Below are 23,103 nucleotides of genomic sequence, written 5' to 3' on the forward strand. Positions count from 1 at the left end.
ATTAAAGGTTTTTATTTACCGCTGTCTAGAATCAATTTGCTATATTTAGCAAAAAGAAGAAGATATGCTATGAAAAAGTGAAGTTGGTCACAAACCAGAAGATTGCAAGTAAATTTCATTATGCAGATTGTTCATGCATATTATCTAAGATCCTCTTTCTATTGCTTATGTTTTCTTACCATGTGCGGCTTCATCGTTGTGATTGAAATGCATGTATAATTACCCTTGTTTATTTGGGTTATCGAATGTCGATTTCCAACTAACAATTACTCTTGGTAGTTTATTTGAGTACATATCATTCTCCAATTAACAAAATGATGACACGGGTCACCTGTGCGTAAATTTAATTTGTAGATTGAGTGGTTATTTGCGTGACACATTGTTTGGAAATACATAATCATTTTAGTGTACATTGACATAGTGAAGTGTAGGAATATTTGACCTGGTTGATAATTCAAACAATACACAATTCCAAGACAGAAGCTGTTGATTTTTTTACCTGAACGCTAAGAATTTAGATAAGTGTTTGAAAACATTCATATATACCATCTCAGTCATAAAATTAAATAACAACAAAGTATTTGAACTGATATTTTACTATTTCTATAATGTAGTGTACCTTATGGCTTATTCCAGCCATGGTGATAAAAGGTTTATTTTTTTTTATGCTGGATTAGTTTAATATGTTCATGTTGCTTTTGTTGCATAAATTATGACCTAGAGTCAGACTGAGTAATTGTAAAAATACAGCTTCATATACATTGTATACTATTTACTTGCTAGTAACTAAATGAGGCATGACTACAAGATAAAATCCTTGAATTTTATGTTTCATTTTGCCTAATAATTAAAATCTTTCAGTTTTTCTTAAAATAAAAATTGAAAGAAGATTTATTGCTCTGTTTTTGTAATAAGCATCTCGAGGACCGTAGAAAAATTAAGATTTTGTAATTTTTTTACAGTGCCAGAAGGAGGTAGATATGCCATGTCCATCAATATGAATCTGGGTCTAGCACAAAATGCTTATTTGCTAATTTTCATGACACTCACCTGTTTTAATAGAAAAAAATCTTTACTATAGTAGGTGCATGTACATTGTATATGTGCATGTGAATGGAAAATCCTTACATGAGCATACATTTATTATGTACTTCAAACATTTATACTTTTTTGTGGTACACAAGCACATATTTCATAAGGACACTTTCAAATTTTTAAGGGTAAAAAGATGGCAGTTGACGTGTAGAAAGTTAAAGTAAGTTCCCTTTCTTTTTTAGATGTATTTATTGAAAAGGCATACCAGATAAATGTCACAGTGCTGTAAGAATAAGGAAACACAGAATGACAACACAGCAACTAGGTACATTATGTTGTATAGGAGATTTTTTTAATTTGCACTTATAAATGCTTTTCGACCAGTTCACAGATTGATTCCTATCAGTGATTTAATTGATTGTTTGCAAATGTCTAACTTCATATTTTACTAGTTGATAAAGTAAATATTTTTTGGTATTTACCTGTAAATTATGTTTATAATTGCATTGTACATTTAAAAGTTTTCAGTGATACAGGTGGTGTATGAACAAGTGTTGCACTGTGAAAAGGAATCCTCTGGCTTTACATTGCACTGTAATCATAAAAAATATGTCTTTCAATGTAGCCTGTATTGTTGATCCAATATTGAAGATTTGTGAGTTTTTTAAAGAATTTTATAGTCTTTAAGAAATTTATTTTTCTGTTAATAAAAACCTGTAACCATTTCAAAACAGTACATTACAAAGGAAATGAACTTTTATTTAGACCTGTTTAATATTACAAAGACATGGACTTCAGGACTGTCTGGTTCATGTATGTTATTAAACATTATTACTGTGGTATACCCATTCACCATACAGGACACATGAACTGTGAAACCTACACATTATGTTATAATTTCTTCCTAAAACTGCTTGTCAAAAGTTTACTTCACATTTTACAGGTTATATGTAGTCAGTATTATGGGCTAGACCAATCAAAGCACAATGAGAACCTACAAAGAACCAAAAAGGATTGACAAAGCTAGGGTAAGGGAGCCAGGTTTGGTACCCCACGATGACAGCATTTCAAAATTGTCAGCTTTGTCTTCACAGATGGATGATGAGGACTTAGAAAATTCACCTGAGAAAGATGAAGGAGTGGTTGATGATGAAATGGAATCAGGTGTACAGGAAAATCATGTTAATGACATTGATGCAGACTCAGAAGATGAGATGATAGCTGAAGAAAATAAAACAGTGGGAAATGACTTAGAAAAGAAAGATAATGAAACACTTGAAAAGATGGATAATAATAGCTCCAGTAGTGTAATTAAGAAGAAGACTCCACCTAAGAAGGCTAAGAAAATAACAGAAAATAATTTAAACCATTCTTCTGGAGGTACAGACAAGAAAGATAGCAACTCCTTATCTAAAAATAATACAGTTGAAGTCAAGAAGCGAAAAAATGCTGGAAAAAATAAAGATGCAAATGATGGTCATAAAAATGATTTAATGAATAATTGTGTTGTGGATTTAGGAAGTAAAGAGAAAATTTCACCAAAATCAAAGAAAAAAACAGGCAAATTGAAAAAGAAGCCTGAAGTATCAGTTGATTTGGAAGAATTGCAGGTTGAAACTTCAGATAAATCAGGTAGTTTGAATACTTCAGAAACATCATCTGTGTCACCAAGGTCTTCAAAACGTACACCTGTCAAAAATCGCAAATATCAGAGTGATGACGAGTTTGAAACAAGTAAAGAAGAAACAGACAGTTCTGGTAAAAAGAAAAGATCTAGATCAAAATCCCCACGTTGTTCTACACCTAAAAGGCGCAAGTTAGATTTTGATGAAAATGAGTTTATGAATATTGATGATGACTTCATAATCCAAAAAGAAACTGAAACTGTTGAAGGTGAATCTAACATTAGTAAAAATAAACTTAATAAAAAGGTTGTGAAATCTACAAAAAACAAAATTGGTGCAAAAAAGGATCTCATTCTAAAACCAAAAGGAAAAAGAAAGAAACTTTCTCAAGGTGATATTAAAGAGCATATCTCAAGTGAAACAAATGAAAACGTTGACAAATCCAAGGAAGAATGCAAAGAGATAGAAAGTTCAGAAACCAAAGACATAAGCATTAAAGAAAAGAAAAAGAAAGGACGAAAGAAAAAGTCAGTTGCAAAAGACGAAAATGATGTGCCTGAAAATGATAGAAATTCTGAAAAACAAAACGATAAAAATAATGAAAAAAATGATGACGATAACGAAGGTGACATGAATGACGATGAAGCAAGTAAAAGTATATTGAAAGATGAAAATGAAGTTAATAAAAAAGAACAAGAAGAAAGTTCAGAAAAGTGTGACAAATCTGTAGATACAGAAAAAGGTGAGAAGAAAGAAAAAAGAAAAATGAAACCCCTTGAGGAAGTTGTATGCTCTTATTGTAAAAAAGTCTCCATTGGGAAGGCAGCTAACACTAGACATTTGAAAAAATGCTATGTGTATCAGGCAAAACTAGAAATGCAAAGACTTGCAGGTGAAAATGCAGGGAATGATACCAGTGAAATAACAGAGAAGTCTCTCATAGATAATAAAGAAAGTGACAAAACTCAAATATATTCTGAAGCAACTAATGAAAGCAATACAACATTGTGCAAAAGTGAGATAAAAGAGGTCCATATGGACACAGACAATAGTGTTAAACAAGAGGATAATCAAAATGAAGACAAGGAAAATTTAGATGATAGTTTGACCCATGGTAATGATAGTGTTAGTTCTGAAAACAAATCAGATTTAAACCAAAGTTCTAGACAGAAATCAAAATCAAATGCTGTGTATAACTGTCAACATTGTGATTATTCTGCAAGCAAAAGGTCAATGTTGGCCAAACATCTACATTGTCATAGCATTTACATGTGCTTACGGTGTAGCTTTTTCTGTGAATCTAATGATGATTTAAATGATCATATGCACAGGGAACACAAGGATCGTATGGACCACAAACTTTGTCGAAAGTGTAGTCGATATGTTCATTGTGCTGATATAACTCTTGAACAACATATGGAAACATGTCAGGGTCCAGTTCCATTTAAGTGTCCTCATTGTGAAAAAGAGTTTAAATACGAATCATCATTGAAATCTCATGTATTGAAACATGATCCCGATGCTGAGAAAAAATTCTCCTGTCCACAATGTTCTTACAAATCTAACTACAAAGCAAATCTAAAAAAGCATCTAGTGAACATTCACAGTTCTAGAGTGAAGCAATTTAAGTGTACTCATGAAAATTGTGAGAAAATGTTTCATTCAGAAGATAACTTGAAAAGACATCTGAAGTGGCATAAAGTTGAAAAACCTTACAAATGTGATCAGTGTGGGAAATCTTTTCGGACTTCAAGTTCATTATCTGGTCATTGTGTCATTCATAGTTCTTTAAAACCATTCAAGTGTCACATGACTGACTGTGAAAAAGCATTTCGATCACAAAAACACCTTTATAATCATCTACAAGACTATCATAGCCTTGGAGAGAAGAAATTTGTTTGTCAGCATCCAGGGTGTGACTTTGCATTTTTCAAAAGGAGCCATCTAAGTCGTCACATGGTCACACATTCAGGTATGTTCTTTGTTCAGTACATGTACATTTGTATATCTCAATTTCTAATCAGCTCTTTAATTAGAGTTTATGATTGGCTTCAGTCTGATGTAATTGAACTGAAATGATGGGTTATGGTATTAAGTCCCCAATCCACCAGAACTGAAGGGAACTACATTTCTGACTATATAATGTAGTTTTTTTTTGTATTCATCTGATACACTGTACATTTTTTCTTGAACTTTACAGAACGAAACTAATACAAAACATCAGAAAGACCAGTTATCTAATTACTTGTGTATGCGAAATATTACACTTTTCTGCTAAAAAGTTACCTTTTTTTGTAAAGAAAATTTTTTTTCATCAGACCAAAGCAATTTTGAAAAAAAAAAGTGATTGATGAAGTATCTTGATTGCTAGTCTTATCAACCAACTGAATTCCTGTCTTCATTTAATTGTTTACAGTTAAACTACAAACCAAATGTTTCTCAGCCCTTTATAGGCTATCTGTGTTATGAAAGTTCTGCCAGTGCTAAACTTAATTAAATCAAAGTAATCAAGAATGTTGGGTATATTCAGGTTGTTACATCTTTTTATTTAATTAGAACAAGGTTGTTTTAGTGATGGTTATTCAGAAATTTTGACAAATCCACCAACCTTATACAAGTTGTATTGTTTAATGAAACATGAATTCAAGTACCCAACCATGAAAATTTATATTAGTTTTTATTCTTCTTGTTTGCAGGTGAAAGAAAGTATGGTTGTAGCTACTGTGGGAAAGCATTTAGACATGCAGACAATGTCCGAGTTCATGTACGGCAGCACACAAATGAAAAACCTGTGTCATGTAACATGTGTGACTTCAAGTGTCGTCAGAAAAGTTCCCTACGCTATCATCTTCAAAAAGTTCATAACATTGTATTCAAAAAGCGAGAAAAAAGGAAAAAAGACCCAAATGATGCTGAGAGTAGCACTGCTGGTGGAGATAATAAACCAACTGTGTCCAGTCTTGAGGTCATTACAGCAATAGTTAACTCTGTCGCAAAAAGTGAAGATCTGGTATTACAAGATGATACTTGTGCAAACAAAACATCAAGTGACGAGACATCAGTTGGTGATACTAATGCCATAAAACCTGGAACTCCTCCAAACAAAGCAGTAGATCTCTATGAATTCAAATCTGATGATGAATTTGGCAATGATGATATGCTTGTTCCTCTGCCCTTACCAAGACCAATTAGTAAAGTCACTCAAAATAAATCAAACACAACTATCGAGAAAAAGGAAACGAAGTCTGAACAGAAACAAGAAGAAAAAGAAATTGAAAAGTCTGAAGAATCAGACAATGAACAGGATGAAGATGAACCAACAGACACTGAACATGGTGATCCGTCAGACATTATATCAAAACCAGATACACCCAGAAGTTTGGGAAAACCAGATACCCCTAGAAGTATAGGAAAACCAGATACCCCTAGCAGCACAGGAAAACTTGATACACCAAAGAAAATGGGTAGGAGAGGCAAAAAGAAGAAAATCAATTATGCAGAACCTGAGACTGATATTAGTTTTGAAACTGTTGAATTAAAGGAGGAAAATAAAGAATTTGAAAAGGAGGATATAGATGAGGAGGATCAAATTCTTCCTGTTAAACGAAAAAGAGGTAGAAAATCTAAACTAAAAGCTGCAAAAGCTGTTAAAGAAACACTTAAAGAGACACAAGAAAAGGAGGATCAAATTGATGAAGCTAAACCAAAAGGAAGAAGAGGTAGAAAAAAGGTTGAGAAACCTCCTAAAATTCCTAAAAAGAGAGGCCGCAAACCAAAAAATACTAGTGTTGAAGAGAAAATGGAAACAAGATCTAATTCTCCACCAAAGAAGAAAAAAGTTGGGCGACCTAGAAAGGTAAGACCTCCTTCTGGATCTGAAGATGAAAAGAGCAATGAAGAAAATGAAACAGAAAATGAAAATGAAAATGATGAAGATGAAACTATTCCAAGGGATGATGAAGATGATGACACTGTAGATGTACCAATGATAAGCCCTCCAAGAGCAGATGATGATGATGATACCAGAGAATATACTGGAGATGAAAATTTAAATGAAAATTCTCAGGAATTGCCTGAAGAGAAAGAAGAATCAGAGAATGAGGAAAAGGAAGAAAATGAGGAAAAGAAGAAAGAGCCAGTTATAGTGGAACAAGTAACTAGTAATAATGTTGAAAGTCATGAGAGTAATGAAAGTGGTGCTGAGAAACATAGTGAAAACGAATCTGATAAAATGAGTAGTGGCATTGACACTGATTTTGAGGATGATTTAAAGCCTCCTCCTGCTCCTCGCCCTCCACCTGTTGTGGATAGTGATGAGGGTGATATTGAGTCAGGACCTGATGACATGGATACACCAGGTCGTGACTTTGAATCAACTCCACCAAAATCAAACCTAACAGAACATATTCATAGTGTTCCTGCTCATACACCTAGAGACTTTGAATCCAGTCCACCTAAGTCTGTACAAACTTCAGATTATGGTCCAAGCACACATAGTCAGACTGGATTTGAAGGCAGAAGAGAGGGTGACTCAGTTGAAGCCCTGTCTGGTAGTTACAATGCAACACCCTCAAGAGAAGTATCTGTTGAGGAGAAACGTGATGAGAGGGACTCAGGGCTTCCATACTCACATCCTGATAGTTTACAAAATACTCGTCACTCCCCAATAATGGAATCCGTACAATCTACAAATGCTGTGCCACAATCAGATGTGAACCCCGATTATGGTTCTCAGTCCGAGTCTACTATGCCTGAAGTTGATAAGGAATATTTAGGGCAATATTTACAACAGTTTGACTCTGCTAGTCGTTCAGAAGATGACAGAATTGAACGAATAAATTCACAAAACGAACAAGCTTCAGAGCCAATGAACTTGTCTGACTCAAAAGAGTTGCCGCCTTTGAATCTCAGTGCTAATGCACCTCCTCTGAATCTTAGTACTAGCAGTAATGACAGAGACACTAGTCAAGGGAATGATATGTCTAACAAGCGAATGGAAATTCTGTCTATGGATCGACAACAAGATGATCATTTTACTGGCAGGCCAGAAACTGTTTCTAGATCCTCTGATAGATTACCAGATAATGTGTATGAATCAATAAACTCAATGAATACATTTATGCCTCCTACAACAAGGGAGTCACAACCTCCAACTTCAGACAGTCCATTTCCTGCTGTGTCTACACCATCTACTTTTATGCGCTTTTCTGAGAGTGATGCCATTTTACAACGCCAGAGAATGACTACTCCATTTTTATCTCAAGGTGACCCTAATGCACTTCAAAATTTACATAGAATGGCTGACAATGCTTTGGCACAACACAACAATGCATCACTCTTGCGTCGACCAACTACCGTGCCACCTAGAGAAGATATGTTTTGTAGCTCTACAGCTGCAATGGCTACTATTGCAAGAAATCCTTTTCATAATTCTTGGTCAAGTCAGGAAGTTCGTCCAACTCACTGGAGTCAAAGTCCATACTTAGGGCGATCTATTGATCGCCCATCAGCAGCTACTTCTTCCTCCTTATTTGGTAAAGACAATTATCTTGCGGGAAGGGAATTCATGTTTGATCCTTCTCGTCGTGCAGTAACAGATAGAAATGTTTTCCCTGGTCTTCCACAAGCACAAAGACCAGAGCTTCCTCATGATACTTTCTCAATGGAGAGGTTTGATATTGGTAGTTACTTTGGTGGTCATACATATCCAGGTGCATCTTCACTAACTGATTATAATAGAGCTGCTGCAGCACACTCATCACAAAAAACATTAGATGAAAGATATCGCCAGTCATCAACTGGAATTTCTGACTTCAGGGCACTACCTCAAACAACTGCATCTAGTGTGTTTAGCAGTAATGTTTTGAACTCTTCTTTTCACTTTGACAAATACATGTATCCTAGAGATCCAGTGTATCATACACAGCATTTACCCGAAGCTGCTAATAGTCCATTTTTACCTGGGGTACCCGGACAACATTCAATGTTTGATAGAGAATACCCAAGAGGGTACTTTCAGAATAGTCCGTATGCAGCAGCTGCTGCTGCCTCAGCTAAACTTTCTCATCCATCAGGTGCCAGTGTAGTACAAGATAGAGATCTCATGCCACGCCCAGGGACAGCGGCTGCCACAGGTGATAACCAAGTACCAGAAGCCTATAGACACCAAATGTTTTACAATATGATGAATCATAGGTTCTATGAATAACAATTGTCTTTTGTTTATTCAAATGCATTTTTCATTTTTTTTCAAATTGATGAATTCTTGATATTGGTATCATGTAATTTTTTTCTTTTTATAAATCATGTCTCTTTCATTTTGATAAAAAAAAGGGGGTTCAGGCATTTATTTTGTAGAAAGTATCATATGAGAGTGCATTTATTTTTGGTTCAAAATTTTTGTTTAGCTTTCAAATTTTGTCTAATCATATTAGTACACTAAAATACAATTGATTCTCTAAATGTGACCTGTATGTTGCTATAAACTCTGGCCAGCATAAAATATCTCAAATTAAGATTTTCCTCAAATCTCTGATTTCAAGTGATTTGATTAGTTGAAATGTGAGTTGAGGAAAGATTTGAGGAAAACCTCGATTTAAGATTAGTTATGAATCTGTATATCTTTCCACAAGCTGGGTTGTAGAACAATATTCTGAATCTGTTATCAGACATTCACACTATTCAAGCCTTTGTCACTCTTTTAAAAGAAAATTTCAAAAATTTACAACATAAATAATTTATATCAAGATAGTACATGTATTGTGTTGGTGCTGTGCAAAGTAAATTCAAGATGTAGTTGTCATGAAGTGTTGTTAAAGATTAGTGTCTTGTTTGTAAAGAATGTGGTGCTTTCACTTACAGTATTCACATTTGAAGTTGCTGAATTTTGTTCATAGCCAAAATTGTTTCAGCAGCAAGTTTACTGTTCTACTTGTTAAGTTGACATAGTAAGCTCAAATTGTTCTACAACACAGTCACAAACTATTTTCATTAATTGTTCTCTTTTTGGCTGTAAACAACAACAAAAAAAGAAATTTCAGTACATTTGTACCAAATTAATAATAAAAAGAATTTTTACACTTGAAAAGTTAATATCGAGATTTCAAGTTTGGTAAATTTGTATGGAAAATGATAATACCGTGAATCCTGTCTTAACCTCTTTGGGACTTAAGAATTAATTTTTTTAGGGAAGGTGTTGAGTTCATACAGGCACAAATTGTATTCAAATAGATATGAAGGGACTTCAGAAGAAGTTTGGTTTGGAGAGGTCTTCAAATGCTGTCAATTTTTATAGATCCCATTATTACTGCTGTTAGTTGATACAATAGCTTGTATATTGTAATGTTGTTGTGTTTCTGTAGTAAGACACTTGACTTATCTACATGTATTGTTAGTGGGCTTGTAGATTTTTTAGGTAGATTGTTCCTAATACATTTCATCTGTATGATAATACTCAGAGCAAGTGAAAAATATACAAGGACGAATACCTTTGTACTATTATTTCTTTTTCAAAAGTAGATTTAATATCAAATGGAGAAAGTAAAGTTAAGCAAAATGAAGAAATTATATCCATGGATTGTGTTGGGTATTATCTGCCATAAGGAGGTAGACCTAGGGTAAGGGGTACAACTCTTACAAATCATTGAAATTTTTTTTTGTATTTAGCATTTGGCATCAATCTAATGAAAGCATCAAAGTAACTTGGATTGATTTCATTGTGTTTCAAATGAAAGCTTGATAGGCTTTGGTGAAATTGAATATGATACAAATGAATCACTGATTTCAAGAGTTATATCCCTTACCCTAGGTCTACTTCCTTAAGCAGTGTTCTAGGATTCCTATTTCCTGTTACCTGGGGCAAGTGAAATTTGGGTCAGGGAAAGTTAGGTACCTAGTTACACTTTCCTGTGGCAAGTTGAAAACTTCACATGCTGTAAGGATTTGTTTTGTTAGGAAAGCAGTCATTGACTGTGGGAAAGTTCCAGAGGAAACCTCAATTTCTGAAAAATCCTAGAATACTGTTAAGTGGGACACATTGAATGTAAAAGCAATTCTGGGTCTGTGAATTGCTTAAAAATGTCCTCTTGATGTAAAACAAAGCTACTTTAAACAACAAAATTTTTTTTTGTTTTGTTTAGTATAGTATGTCTGAATTAACTGTGGCTTATTATTTTATTTACTGGTTGTTGATTTTATACCATGCACCTGTTTGTTTTGCAACGGTTTATTTCATACAAACATACACATTTTTATATCTTTTATTGAAACATTTTTATGTACAACTTAAAGTATTTTTCTATTAGATTAAGATATTTAATAATTGGTGACCACTACTTAGGTTATTAGCCTACTTTTGCCCCTCCCAAAAACAGCTTTTATCTTATTTGAACAAAAACATTTCTATGAATGAACCAAAGTGTTGGTGAAATTCCTATAAGCAGAGTAGTACATTTTTTATATTTTGTGCAATAACAAAAAAAGAAATTAGAGGGATTTTAATACTTGTCATCATGGAAAAAAGCTCCTCTGTTTTTAATTCTATTTCGACTTTTTGTTTCTGAGTTGTGAGACTAATAAGTCCTTTTATTTTTGGTTTTTTCAATCCCCACTCCCAAAATTTTGCCTAATTGTGAAAAAAATTGAAAATGTTAATTAAAAAGAAAAAAAATCTGCTTAGACCTAGTTATTTATACAGAAAAGTTTTTATGCAGAAAATTGTAACTTAAGTTCGTAACTGCATAGAATCTACATTTAAGCTATTGTTGGTGATATAGTAAATTGTTGCACATTGTTTTTCAAACACAAACCTTTTCAAGATAACAATCATGTGCAATTCAAAATTATATTGATTGATTTTTTTTTCTTGTTTTTTCCCCTCCTACTCGTGGGTTATTTCAAGATATTTTGTATAACTATAAAGTTAAAAGATTAAAGATCTTAACTTTGACATGGACTCCAGTGAACTATCCATTCTGTACCTGGCAAACATTTATACTTGTACACCTTTTTATTAAACTTAAGATTTTAATATGTTTTTGGTTTATATTTAAAAAATGTACTTAAGTAAAACTCTTGAAAAATTGTGTGTGTCTGTATGTAAATTTCAAGGGGGTGTAGGAGGTATTTCTTTTTTTAGCAATGCTAACAATAATTCTTGGTCATTCACTGTTTTTAATTGAGAAAAAATCTGCTCATTTGTTTGACATTTTTTTGTCATAAACTTACGAGGATCTGGTGGTCAAGTTTGATAAAATAACCAGTAAAAGTGATTGTTCATTTGATAAAAAATCAACTTGTCAGGAACTTCATTCCATTTGCTACTCATTTTCTATCTCATACAAATTCACAATTCTACAAATACTAAGAAAATGTTTGAAGAATTATTTATCAGGTATCTTGTTATACACAATTGATATGTCGGTCAGATTTTTGTGGCAACAAATAAGGGCAATACAGTTGTTATATGTTAAAATTTATATTTAGTTAGTTACCAGTTCAGAATAAAAAAATTATAAAAAGCTGTTAGTGCAAGTTATTCAAAGGGGCAATACTGCAAACTTTTATATAGAATGTTTGCCTTTGTAAATAGCTAGAATAGGTGTGAAATATTTATTGTTATTTATATCTTGTGTGCTGGAATAGGCTAAAACCACTTGGAACATTTTCTAACAATATTTTTAAGAACATAAAAACCTAAGAATCTGTCGTCAAAAATATCTTTAATGTTTTAAGGAAACACTTCATAGTATTGTTTGTACTTGTGCTGTATAGAAAATGTTCTCAGGGAAATATTTTTGATTGTTTGGAGCTCGATACACAATTATTTAGTTGATTTTTAATACATTGCATGGTTTCCCCAAATACTTGCATGAGCTTTATTGTCAGACAATGTAAACTGTGCGTCATGGGTGTTTTGAAAGTATAAAATGCTGTGAAAGAACTATTATTTGTTCATATGAACCTTCATTGTTTACTTTTTTTGTGATTTATTTCCCTTTTTGAAATGGTGGAGGTTTGGGGGAAAATTCATAGAAGAAGAAATTCTTAAATGGGACTTTGATAATAAGGGGTACCAACTGTAAACTATGCTAAAGATATTTTTATGGTACTTTTATTTCAAAAAGCCATTGCATGAGTTTCTTTGTCTAATTTTCACCCTACTTCCTTCCACAAATACTTGTTGTCGCTGGTAATACACAAGTCTCTTTTTTCTTGTACTGTAACAGTTGATCCTATTTTTTATATTTTTCTAATGAGTTAAGCAGTATTTTCAATGATAGACTTTAGGCCCAAATTAGTTTCATAAGTATCATTGAAGCTGTTAGTGTTATAGTCTGTAATAACTTGCAAGATGTTATTGTTTTAAACCATTAAATGTGAAGTTGATAAAAGAGGAATGACATTTGTGATATTTTGATGCCAGGCATGTTGAAGTAATAATGATAACTATATATATTGCAATGTCCATGCCTGTCACTATTTTGTGTATGAGCCGTGTTAAGATCTAAATATTACATGCATATAAAATTTGGTACTAATGTAAAATGCATTTGTAAATAGAATTGTCCATGACATCTATTTGAAAAGTTGTGCTTAAACTTTGTGCCATAAAGTGTCATATTATATCACATGATACATTCATCATTGTATATTTTCCATTTATTGTTGGTTGTAAACATTTCATTACGGTTGTTTATTTATTGATCAGCTGCAATTTAAAGGCAGCAGTTCCCCCCGCTATATGTTGGTCCACAAAATCCAAATGATTCAAATAGCATATCATTAGGAACCAGACGATATCACGTAAATCCTATCCAGATGCATGTTCGATTGTGTGTGTTTTATTTCTTTTTCAATATTTTGCTTGTCTGGTTGGCAAAAAAAATCCGGAAGAAAAAGTTTGATGAACAAAGATAATTGAATTTTGGAATTTTTATTGCTTGTACGGTGCATTTTCTCTGAAAATATTTCTTATTTTTCTACTTCATTTTAATACTTTATTATATTTTACTATTTTTAATATCACTATTTAACAATCACACATCATAACTAATGCAATCCTTTTGTACATAGTCTGACAACTGACTTCTTGTTTTTGATTTCACCAATACATTTTTTTTGTTACTATATATATATATAATCCATCATATTTCTGACCATTTTGTAAATATTTTGTTACATTTTATCATCAGCAAGGCACCATGTTTTTGTCTTTTAAGTACAATATATAAGCATTTATTATTGTAGTGACTGATGTTGCTTGTTTTTGTTGTGGATTATTTTTTTTGTTATATTTGTCCCCTTTCTAAAGATTCTATTTCTGATGTGATAAATGTTAAATGTAAGTAAATGTGTAAAAATTTATTAAAGCTATATATTAACCAAAATTTAGAACATAGAATATCATTTAATTAGACCATAGTTTTAGAAAAATAAAATGTTTTACGTATGGTAATTTTGTCATCTACTAAAATTTGATACTTATGAGAGACAAGCCTTTGCCATCATTTTACATCCATCATTGTCGTATGTGGTTCGAGGTTTTTATTAAAAACAATACATAAAATGTAACCAGATTTGGTTACAAGCGTCCTCTTGGTATTCACTTAGAGTCAAAATCCATAATATCAATGGACAGTGTAACACCATTACAGTATATATTTTTTTCAGCACAAATATATCTTCAAATATATGCATAAACACTTAGCAAGTTAGTTTGGATACACTAAAATCTCGTAAGTACATACTGCTGAAAAAAAGGGCCAAGTTAAACTAAATATTTGCCGAATTTCTTCATGATGGAGGTCCAGATCTTCAATGTGTTAAAAACTGTGCAAAGTTTGAATTTAATTTAATAGTTTTTCAGTTAAATAGGTACCCCGTAAGCATGACAGACAATCAGACAGAGTGCAGCAGTTACTAGACCTGCTTTCATTTTAGGTGATGCAGGGTGAAAAACTATTCATCATGTCCAATTACAATTCAGTTTAAAACTCCATGACTACAAGAGAAACAAAAGTCCATGTAACTGTGACCCTCCTTTATTAAATTGAATTTTTCATTGGGTTGATCTCGACACCATATAGAATGGTCATGGTGATCATTTTGATATGGCCACAAATTACACTCCCAGTCATTAGAGAAGGGTCTACAATACAATTACCTTGTCCTTTTACACTTTTCTGTAACAGATTTTTCATCTTCTATTCGAGGGAATTCTTAGATATTTGGTATATTGCTTTTGCATGATTACTTGTACCATGTCTCCCCTTCCCAGGTTTCTTACTTCTCTACTTCCTGCTAACTGTACAACTTAGGAATTTTTTTTTTATTTTTACTACCAGTGGATGGATCTTGTTGAAATTGTATGAGGTGCTCTACTCAAAAGGTTCTGACTTTAACTGCTTAGGAATTTGAGGCCAGAAACAAGTTCTTTCTTGTTGTCTGGGTAATAACTTGACTAAGTGAATGGATCTTTTCAGCCTTGTCCTAAACAGTTTGTTTGGGCTACAAATCAATACCTTCATTATATGTCATAGATTTCAAAGATCCATACACTTACAATTATGTTTTGTAACTTAACAAATTCTGGTTTTGGCCCCTAATTACTATACCAACTTCCCCACGAAACCTTTTAAAATTTTTTTTTAAGATCCACTAAATAATATTCAAGTAAAGAGCTTCTTGGAGCAAAGCATTTGAACTCTGTTTATGGACACAATATTTGTTTTTGACACACTTAAGCAAAGGGACTTACAGTTCATTACAGGCATAACTGCTTTGAACATGATAAAATACAAAATTTGGAATTTAATTAAAGGTGAAAAAAGTTCTGCTTTAGAGGAGCTAATCAGAGACCTTTGTCTTCAGTACCTGTAACAAAAAAAAAAACAAAAAACAAAAGATGTTAATCTGATAAAAAAAATGCAGGAAAGGATTTTCATACGGAATCCAATAAAAAATTTTAAAATCAGACAAAAAATAAAAATGCAGATTTTTTGGGGTGAGGCCCCTTTGGCCCCTATAATATTGATTTTTTTTAAAACACATATTTTGCCAAAACGTGTTTTACAGTTATTTTTTTTAGTATTGCTAGACAAAATATTATGAAATATTTGGGTCACATATACCATTGAGTTTCATTATTGAACCCCTTGAATGTACCATTCTAGAATCATTGGCATTTTTCTATGGGAAAATTTTGTATGCAAGGGCTTTTACCTGACCACAAAAAAAAATCCTATCATATAATGGTATCATGCTGATGTCATTATAGTTGTCATATATAACCATCTGTGACTGGACAATAACTTTAGTATAATTAACTGACCATATTTGGCCACCAATACCTAATTCCTAACCATTTCAAGTAAAAAAAAGTAAAAACAAAAAAAAACAAAAAAAAAATCAATCCAATCCAATCATTTAAACCCATACTCTCATACTTAACATTTTGTTTGAACACAAAATGTTGTTTATGTTATAACACTGCATATTGCTAGGTCTTGTTCCTGGACTTTCCCCAACTGTTATTACACCGTATGATTTTACTAACATATCATATATAAAAACCATTCTGTCTAGAAGAAACTGAGAAAAATATTGCCAACTTAAGTTTTTAAGACAAAGATACAATGTGCTAATAAATGATGAACACCAACAAAGAGCCATACTAAGTCATTGAATGTCGAATAAAAGTTATTGTTCTGTTATTTCAAAATGGAAAACATTGAAAGAACAAAATATGAAGCATAGTCCTTTCTCAGTTCTTGATTTGCTATATTTGTAGATCGTCATTGATTAGTTTGCTGTCTTTAAATGATGATGTATTTGAATTGTCCCATGGTTCATGCTTCAGTATTTTTTGCCAATATTTTGAATAAGGGCATCAACTAAATGAGTAACAGAAAAGTCTAGATTACATGGTTTTATGTGATACATTGATTTAAATATGTACTAAAAATATTCCTTGCAGGGAATTTCATGACTTGAATAATCATATGAAAATTGATCAACAATTAATACATAATGTTATAATCAAAGAATTATAAGTATGAATAACATGACACAGACTGCTATCTTTATACCACAGTATTGATGAAAAATGTCAGATCCAAATCAAATACCACTACCATTCACAGCCTCACATTCACAGTACAGAGGGGCTTGATTTGTAAACAATCAGCTATTAAATATTAAACCTTTCTTCTTTAGATCAGCTTTGGCCTCCATTATTTGCTTAAAAAGAAATAAGAAATTATCAAATAAAAAAAAAACAATGTTACAGATACAAGTGTAATACTCATCTAAAAAGTTTCTAAGCTTATCAGTGCTTTAGGTATCTATTTTAAAAACTTATTTTTAACCATGGTTAAATCTAAAAAAACAATTGTCCAAAGTGAAAAGCTTTCAATTAAGTTAATGTATAAGCAATTTCATGCTACTTAGGATATATCATTTGAAGAATTCCACAGATTCTAAAAAAAAACTTTTTAAACTATTATTAAAAGTGTGAAATTGTTAAATTTTAGGTTTCCAAGAAAACACTTCAAATTTTACAAATCCTTTCAGAACTTCAAGTTTTCTACTTGCCAAAGGGAAAGTGGAACAAAATAAACAACTTTCCAATACCAAAATGGGAAAATGGAATCACAGAACACATCACTGACAACCATATAATCAACACATACTTGTTTCAACTCTTCTGCAGCTTCCTCACAATTATTAAATATGGAAACTCGATACACAATGACTGCCAGAGAGTATAACTGAAAACAAAATGTACGTTGAACTGTATTTGCTGAGTCTATATGAAACTGATATCTTACTCTTAAATACTTTAAGGAAAAGTGCGTAAATCAATTTGTATTGTAGAGGGATGAATGAATATTACTGAACTCAGTCATCCTTTTACTTAAAAATTATTTGAATCATTTAATGAAAAATAATACAAATTTTAATTTTGCATTGGTCCATGATTGGAGTAGTTGGCCAAAGACCTTCAATTATTGATTTGATAGGGTTCCAAACATTGTTGTACTGACATTTTTGGACCATATCAAACATTTGGATACAATGGACCACTCAAATTGATCGGTATACACCTAGGGCACTCCATTTGAAATACGGTGGACTAAGTGTGATTCATTTTTTTGTGAATCACTAAACCCTGAGGTAATGCCTAAATGTCCTCTGGAACACCAAAATAATCCTTGAAACTGGCACTTGGTTTGCATCTAAAATAATTCTCTGAGTATAAATTTTATTTTATCCATCTATTTGTCAAGCATTCCAAAAATTTAAAAGTCTCTAATACACTTTACTCTGAGTAATTAATGTAACTGATATTCTTGCATAACATCCAAGTATCGGTTGGAATTAAGTGTCTGTCCAGTACTACCGATACTTTTTATCCAACACAAAGTTTGTTAGAGGTAATGGGCCAGTTGTTACATATTCCTATATCCATATGATGTCATTTTAAACGAAATATTTTGTCAATGTAATTTAAACTCTATATCTATATATATGTATGCAAGTATATTTTTAATCTTAAAGGAATTTATTGTTGTATTAAATAAAGCAATCCACTCAAAAACTAATAAATTATGAATTGCTTTCAGAACTTTTCTACGTAAAACTTACCCCAAATAAAAAAATGGCAATAAGGGGCAGCTGCAAAAAAAAAATGTGTATCATTGAAACAATTGAATAAATGATTACACACTGCATCTATACTTCAAAATTAACAAAATGTCATTTTTACTTGTGAGGTGTATTTGGGCAAGTATAATATTCTATGGAGGACTAGCATACTCAGCAGATGTGAGGAAATGTAATAAAATGTTACACAGCTATCTGTTTTTGCTATGTTCAGTGATGTAGCATAATGCTTACTGCCATAGCACAATGCTCACTGATAGAACAGTGCCCACTGCAATAGCACAATGTTCACTGATAGAACAGTGTCCACTGCCATAGTACAATGCTTACTGACAGAACAGTGCCCACTGCCGTAGCACAATGCTCAGTGATAGAACAGTGCCAACTGCCATAGCACAATGCTTACTGGCATAGTACAGCTCGTTCAGCATTTCCATAAACTTATAGCACAGTGCACTCAACTTAAGTTTAATTTCAGAAAGCAAAACGTTAAAAAAAATATAACACTGCAAAACACAGAATTGTATAGGCCTTGGAATACCAATAAATGAATGAACAGAAGGAATGAAATCTTTGATCACAAACAGCCAAAATAACGTAAGTACAAAAAATACATATAATAAATACATGAAAATGATGCACATAGAATATACCTAGAAGTTACAATTTCGCAAGAAGTTAAAACACTACTAATAATTAATTACTACTATTAATTTGTTGTAAGAGCATTTCAAAACACACAATTTTTTACATAAGAAAAATTTATGGAACTTAAGTAAAATTTGTTTTTAACATAAGTACAAGGAAACATATCTGAACTGGACCCTGAATAATCCCAAAACCTGTCTAAACTGAACCCTGAATAATCCCAAAACCTGTCTAAACCAGACACTTTTTAAAGTCCATTTCTATCAATTTTAATGTATTTTGAATTTTAGTAAACTGAACATTTTTTTTTGGTCTAAGATTCTATTGAAACAAGTTTCACTGTGTTTAAAATATTTGATAATTTTTTTCAAAATGCCTTTTATTTACATACTTAGTGTCCTTAAATTTAACAATGTTTTTTATTTCCACAAATAATAATTTAATCTTATATATTGTCATAATTTGTCAGTTCATGTTTGCAATACACAATGTACTGTAAGGCTTCATAAGGTTATTTTGTTACTACGTTATTAAGGTGCAAATGTCTGAATCTTTCTGTGCCATCTGTTTTACCACACAGTAATGTTGCCTACTTTATGATGTTTTATTTTATCCTGCAATGAGGTTATTTGTTAAAAGAATAAAGATACACGGTTATTTTTTTGCTGCATTCGTATATTAGCAGGTTATCGACTTTCTGGCTCCTCCCACACCCGTGATCAGCGGAACTACTTTTTTCTGGTATGCGAAAATTAATCATGGCCACCACCATAGATACGATATAAACAAATTGCGATTGCGTATCCAGTTAATCTTTTTTTTGCTGTTTTGTTTTGTTTTCACCTGAATAAAATAAAAGATTTATGTAAACCAAATAATGATTTTGTTTGTATTTTTTTCACCGTCGTATATATGGCAAATCCCAAATCTTGTTCAGATTTGGTTCATTAGCAGTTTGCAGACGACTTCCCCTGTCATTTCAGTCAAGTCGGACTCGGAGCCAGAGTGTCCGTCACAATTTAACATAAATTGGTCCCCACTTAAAGAAATTGAAGCATTACAATATGATAAAACTCTTGAAGAGACAAATGACCTGGAAACTGGTCTTGGATTTATTACTGCCTAAACCCCAAGATAATGAATCAGAGGAACACTACATTATAGATCTGCCCATACAACTGCCTCCTCTTCTTCAAAAATCTCAAACAAATATTTCAAATCCCAAAGAAACTAGTGCACAAATTTCACCTCTGAACTCTACTGCCATATACCAAACAGAAACAAGTCAGCTTCCACCTTCCTCGCGAAATTCAAAACTTTAATGTTCTTAAAATCCACTTTACAACATTCAAAATATTTGTATTTATTGTTCATTTTACTTATTTGTCTCTTGGAATTAAATAAATTTTGATACATTGCTTATTTTCTTCAAACAGCTTTGACAAATTATGCGGATTGAATTTCAATGTTTACTGAGTCATGCGCCATGCGTATTACTTTTTGTCTTCGGGTTTAACAATCGGGGCTCCTCAGGGGATATGCATTTTAAAATTTTATTTTAAAAATGTACACACGCACAAAACTATTAATATAACAGGATGAAAACAATATAGGTACATTGTCGAAAATTATTGAAGATAAGTGTATTCGGCTTGGAACGTGGAAAATAGCTTGGCGGAGCCTCGCATTTCCTACCCATTCCGTCGCCTCATCACATACCTTCAATAATTTTCGACAATGTACCTATATTGTATATGTATGTGCAAAGCTCCACTCCTTTGAAATTGTTTTTGGACCACATCATTTATGTAAGAGAGATTATAACTCAGTAAGATTCATGTTTACATTATGTTAAGCATTTATTATACAATAATTTGAATATAAGAGTTTTGCAAAGATGTAACTTAATAGTTTAATTTATAATAATCCTTAAACCTTTAAACAAGTCTATTTTGTTATTTGCAGAGAATCATATAGTTGTTGTACATTTATAATTGAAGTTTATATTTATGAGGAATAAAGAACTGTACAAATAGTAAATGATTTTGGTTTTATTTTTGTGGTCCAAACATTTAGATAATCATTCTTTTTTAAAAGAGTAAAACAGGAAATCAGATGAAATAATGTTGCTTTTCATTGTTTGTATTACTGGTATTCAATTTAGTTGCATGATAATTTTATATATTTCCCCACATTATTACAATAAAGATAAAAATACTCACAGGATAAATAATGAGAGATTTGAATGAACTTGATGACTGAATATTAATGTATTCACAAACTATAGCCAACCATACACTCAAGAAAGTTCCTATGCCAAGCAGCCACTGAAATAGTTTTGGAATCTGAAAATAAATAAATTATTTTCAATTAAATTTGACATTGCATGACCTTATCCTATCGTGCTTGAGAAATTTTTATGTTAACTTTCTAATCCAGATATATTTTTACCTCAGAAAAGAAAATGTTAATCAACAAAAAATATAAAGGTAAAATGACTTACAAATACCAAGCTGCAGAAATGAATCAAAACATCTGCTTAACCAACAATCACCTATACTAATCTAAACTTACCATTTTTATTTTTATATCAATTCAGATAGTGAGAAAATGCATCCCCTGAAACAACAAATCAGAACAATACAATCTCTAGGTAATGAACAAAGAAATTTTAGAATGGCATCTTAATATTGCTTAATATTGGAAAACTGAACAGTGTCTTACATCATAATAATATTTCACATATGAATATCTAAGATCAATAGTGATTGAGTCATTGAGAGCACTAATCTATTAGAATATTCTGGAACTACATAGTACATCTAACATGCTAGACCAATAATGAAATTACCGCAAAAGTAGTCTATCTCAATATGCAACAAATGACATCCAAAAGTATATCATAATAATTTGTAGAAAAGTATTTGAGTACATTAGTAATTGTAAGATGTGAATTACAGGCAGACACAAAGATGGACAAAGGTATATCACAATTTATACAGAGAGTTCTGAACCAACCTGACATATCAATATCAAAATAAAATCAGACTGAAGTGGCTCATTCATCATCAAATATTCTATGCCACTGATTTTGGCTTGCTTTCAATACCTGAAATGGCACGACTGCGATATGCTCTTAAATCGGGTTACTTCCTCTAGGATCTTGGTTTCCTTGACATGATAATTTATTACTTTTTCATAACCGTGATCACCGAATGATCAAAATCAAAAACAACTGGTTACCAGGAAGTGTAGGAAATGTTTTCATTCCACAAGTTTCTCTGAAATTTTTAGCGATCTTGGGTTGCTTATGATATTGACCAGGGAACCAGATTAAACAACTGGCAATGGCTATATATATATATCCATCTTGGGGCCCTGATAATGTTTATGACCTATATAGTCAATTATAACGTACCCCTGTGTTTGAATTGGCGACAGAGTAATATCAACACTAAATTCAATGCTAACTGATCATTTCATCTTAAATGTAAATTTCCCGCTCTCATACAAGCAAAAAACACACCTAGAACACATGTATATGATATTTAAGAGGTACATTTTGATCTTGTATGAAGCCAGAATTGATGGTTTTAAAGCACCGATCAGCAGCAAGACGTTGCTAACAATATTAGCAAATTAAAAAGAGGAGGGTTGCAGGGTCAAAGGAAATTCTGACATACATGGCACCAATTTTAAGCACAGCAAATACTGAAAATGTGCTTTGCTCCATATTCTAGTTTTAGCAATACCGTGATACAGTGGGACCCATTATACAACCGGAAAAGATGCACATTTTGTATAAAACTGTACCGTAAAAATAAAATATGCTGTTAAGACTTGGAAATATCCTACTTCTAGTAGTATAAATGTTTAAAAGGTCGGCATATTGTAAGTTTAGAATCAATAGATTGGGTGGAAAATTAACGCACTAATAAATTGCCTAGAGCTTCTCTACAAAGTTGAATACAGTAGTCAGTATACTACACGTTACACATTTCGATTTCGTCAGCTGAATATACCTGTCATGATAGGCCTCTGAAGAGCTCTTAAATCATTTCGTCCCTAATCACTCGTCACTTTTATATTTCACTACGGGCAATAAATAAAACTTCTCTTTAATTTCCTGAAC

The 23,103-nt window shown here is 32.2% G+C and overlaps 2 protein-coding genes across 5 annotated transcripts; one reads left to right on the forward strand and one right to left on the reverse strand.

Moving 5' to 3' along the window:
• Nucleotides 1-7: 7 nt before the first annotated feature.
• On the forward strand, nucleotides 8-9,694 carry LOC148629031 (uncharacterized). 2 transcript variants are annotated; one of them, XM_088542664.1, is made up of 4 exons: nucleotides 8-104; nucleotides 1,278-1,360; nucleotides 1,979-4,632; nucleotides 5,357-9,694. In XM_088542664.1, exons 3-4 carry the CDS (start codon nucleotides 2,022-2,024, stop codon nucleotides 8,866-8,868), a joined length of 6,123 nt encoding a protein of 2,040 aa, XP_088398790.1. In that variant the 5' UTR covers nucleotides 8-104; nucleotides 1,278-1,360; nucleotides 1,979-2,021; the 3' UTR covers nucleotides 8,869-9,694. The 2 variants fall into 2 exon arrangements, with proteins under 2 accessions (XP_088398790.1, XP_088398779.1); XM_088542653.1 differs by having other exon boundaries at nucleotides 14-108.
• Nucleotides 9,695-16,572: 6,878 nt separating this feature from the next.
• On the reverse strand, nucleotides 16,573-23,027 carry LOC148629032 (dolichol-phosphate mannosyltransferase subunit 3-like). 3 transcript variants are annotated; one of them, XM_088542755.1, is made up of 6 exons: nucleotides 22,994-23,027; nucleotides 21,546-21,590; nucleotides 21,194-21,316; nucleotides 18,306-18,335; nucleotides 17,351-17,428; nucleotides 16,573-16,898 (listed from the first exon to the last, which is right to left on the reverse strand). In XM_088542755.1, exons 2-6 carry the CDS (start codon nucleotides 21,546-21,548, stop codon nucleotides 16,842-16,844), a joined length of 291 nt encoding a protein of 96 aa, XP_088398881.1. In that variant the 5' UTR covers nucleotides 21,549-21,590; nucleotides 22,994-23,027; the 3' UTR covers nucleotides 16,573-16,841. The 3 variants fall into 3 exon arrangements, with proteins under 3 accessions (XP_088398881.1, XP_088398862.1, XP_088398872.1); XM_088542736.1 differs by having other exon boundaries at nucleotides 22,904-23,026; XM_088542746.1 differs by lacking the exon at nucleotides 22,994-23,027 and adding an exon at nucleotides 22,785-22,941.
• Nucleotides 23,028-23,103: the final 76 nt, after the last annotated feature.

The sequence above is a fragment of the Perna viridis genome, chromosome 1 (genome assembly GCF_037379345.1).
Source record: "Perna viridis isolate PV_CMFRI_1.1 ecotype Kerala chromosome 1, ASM3737934v1, whole genome shotgun sequence".
Lineage (NCBI taxonomy): Eukaryota > Metazoa > Mollusca > Bivalvia > Mytilida > Mytilidae > Perna > Perna viridis.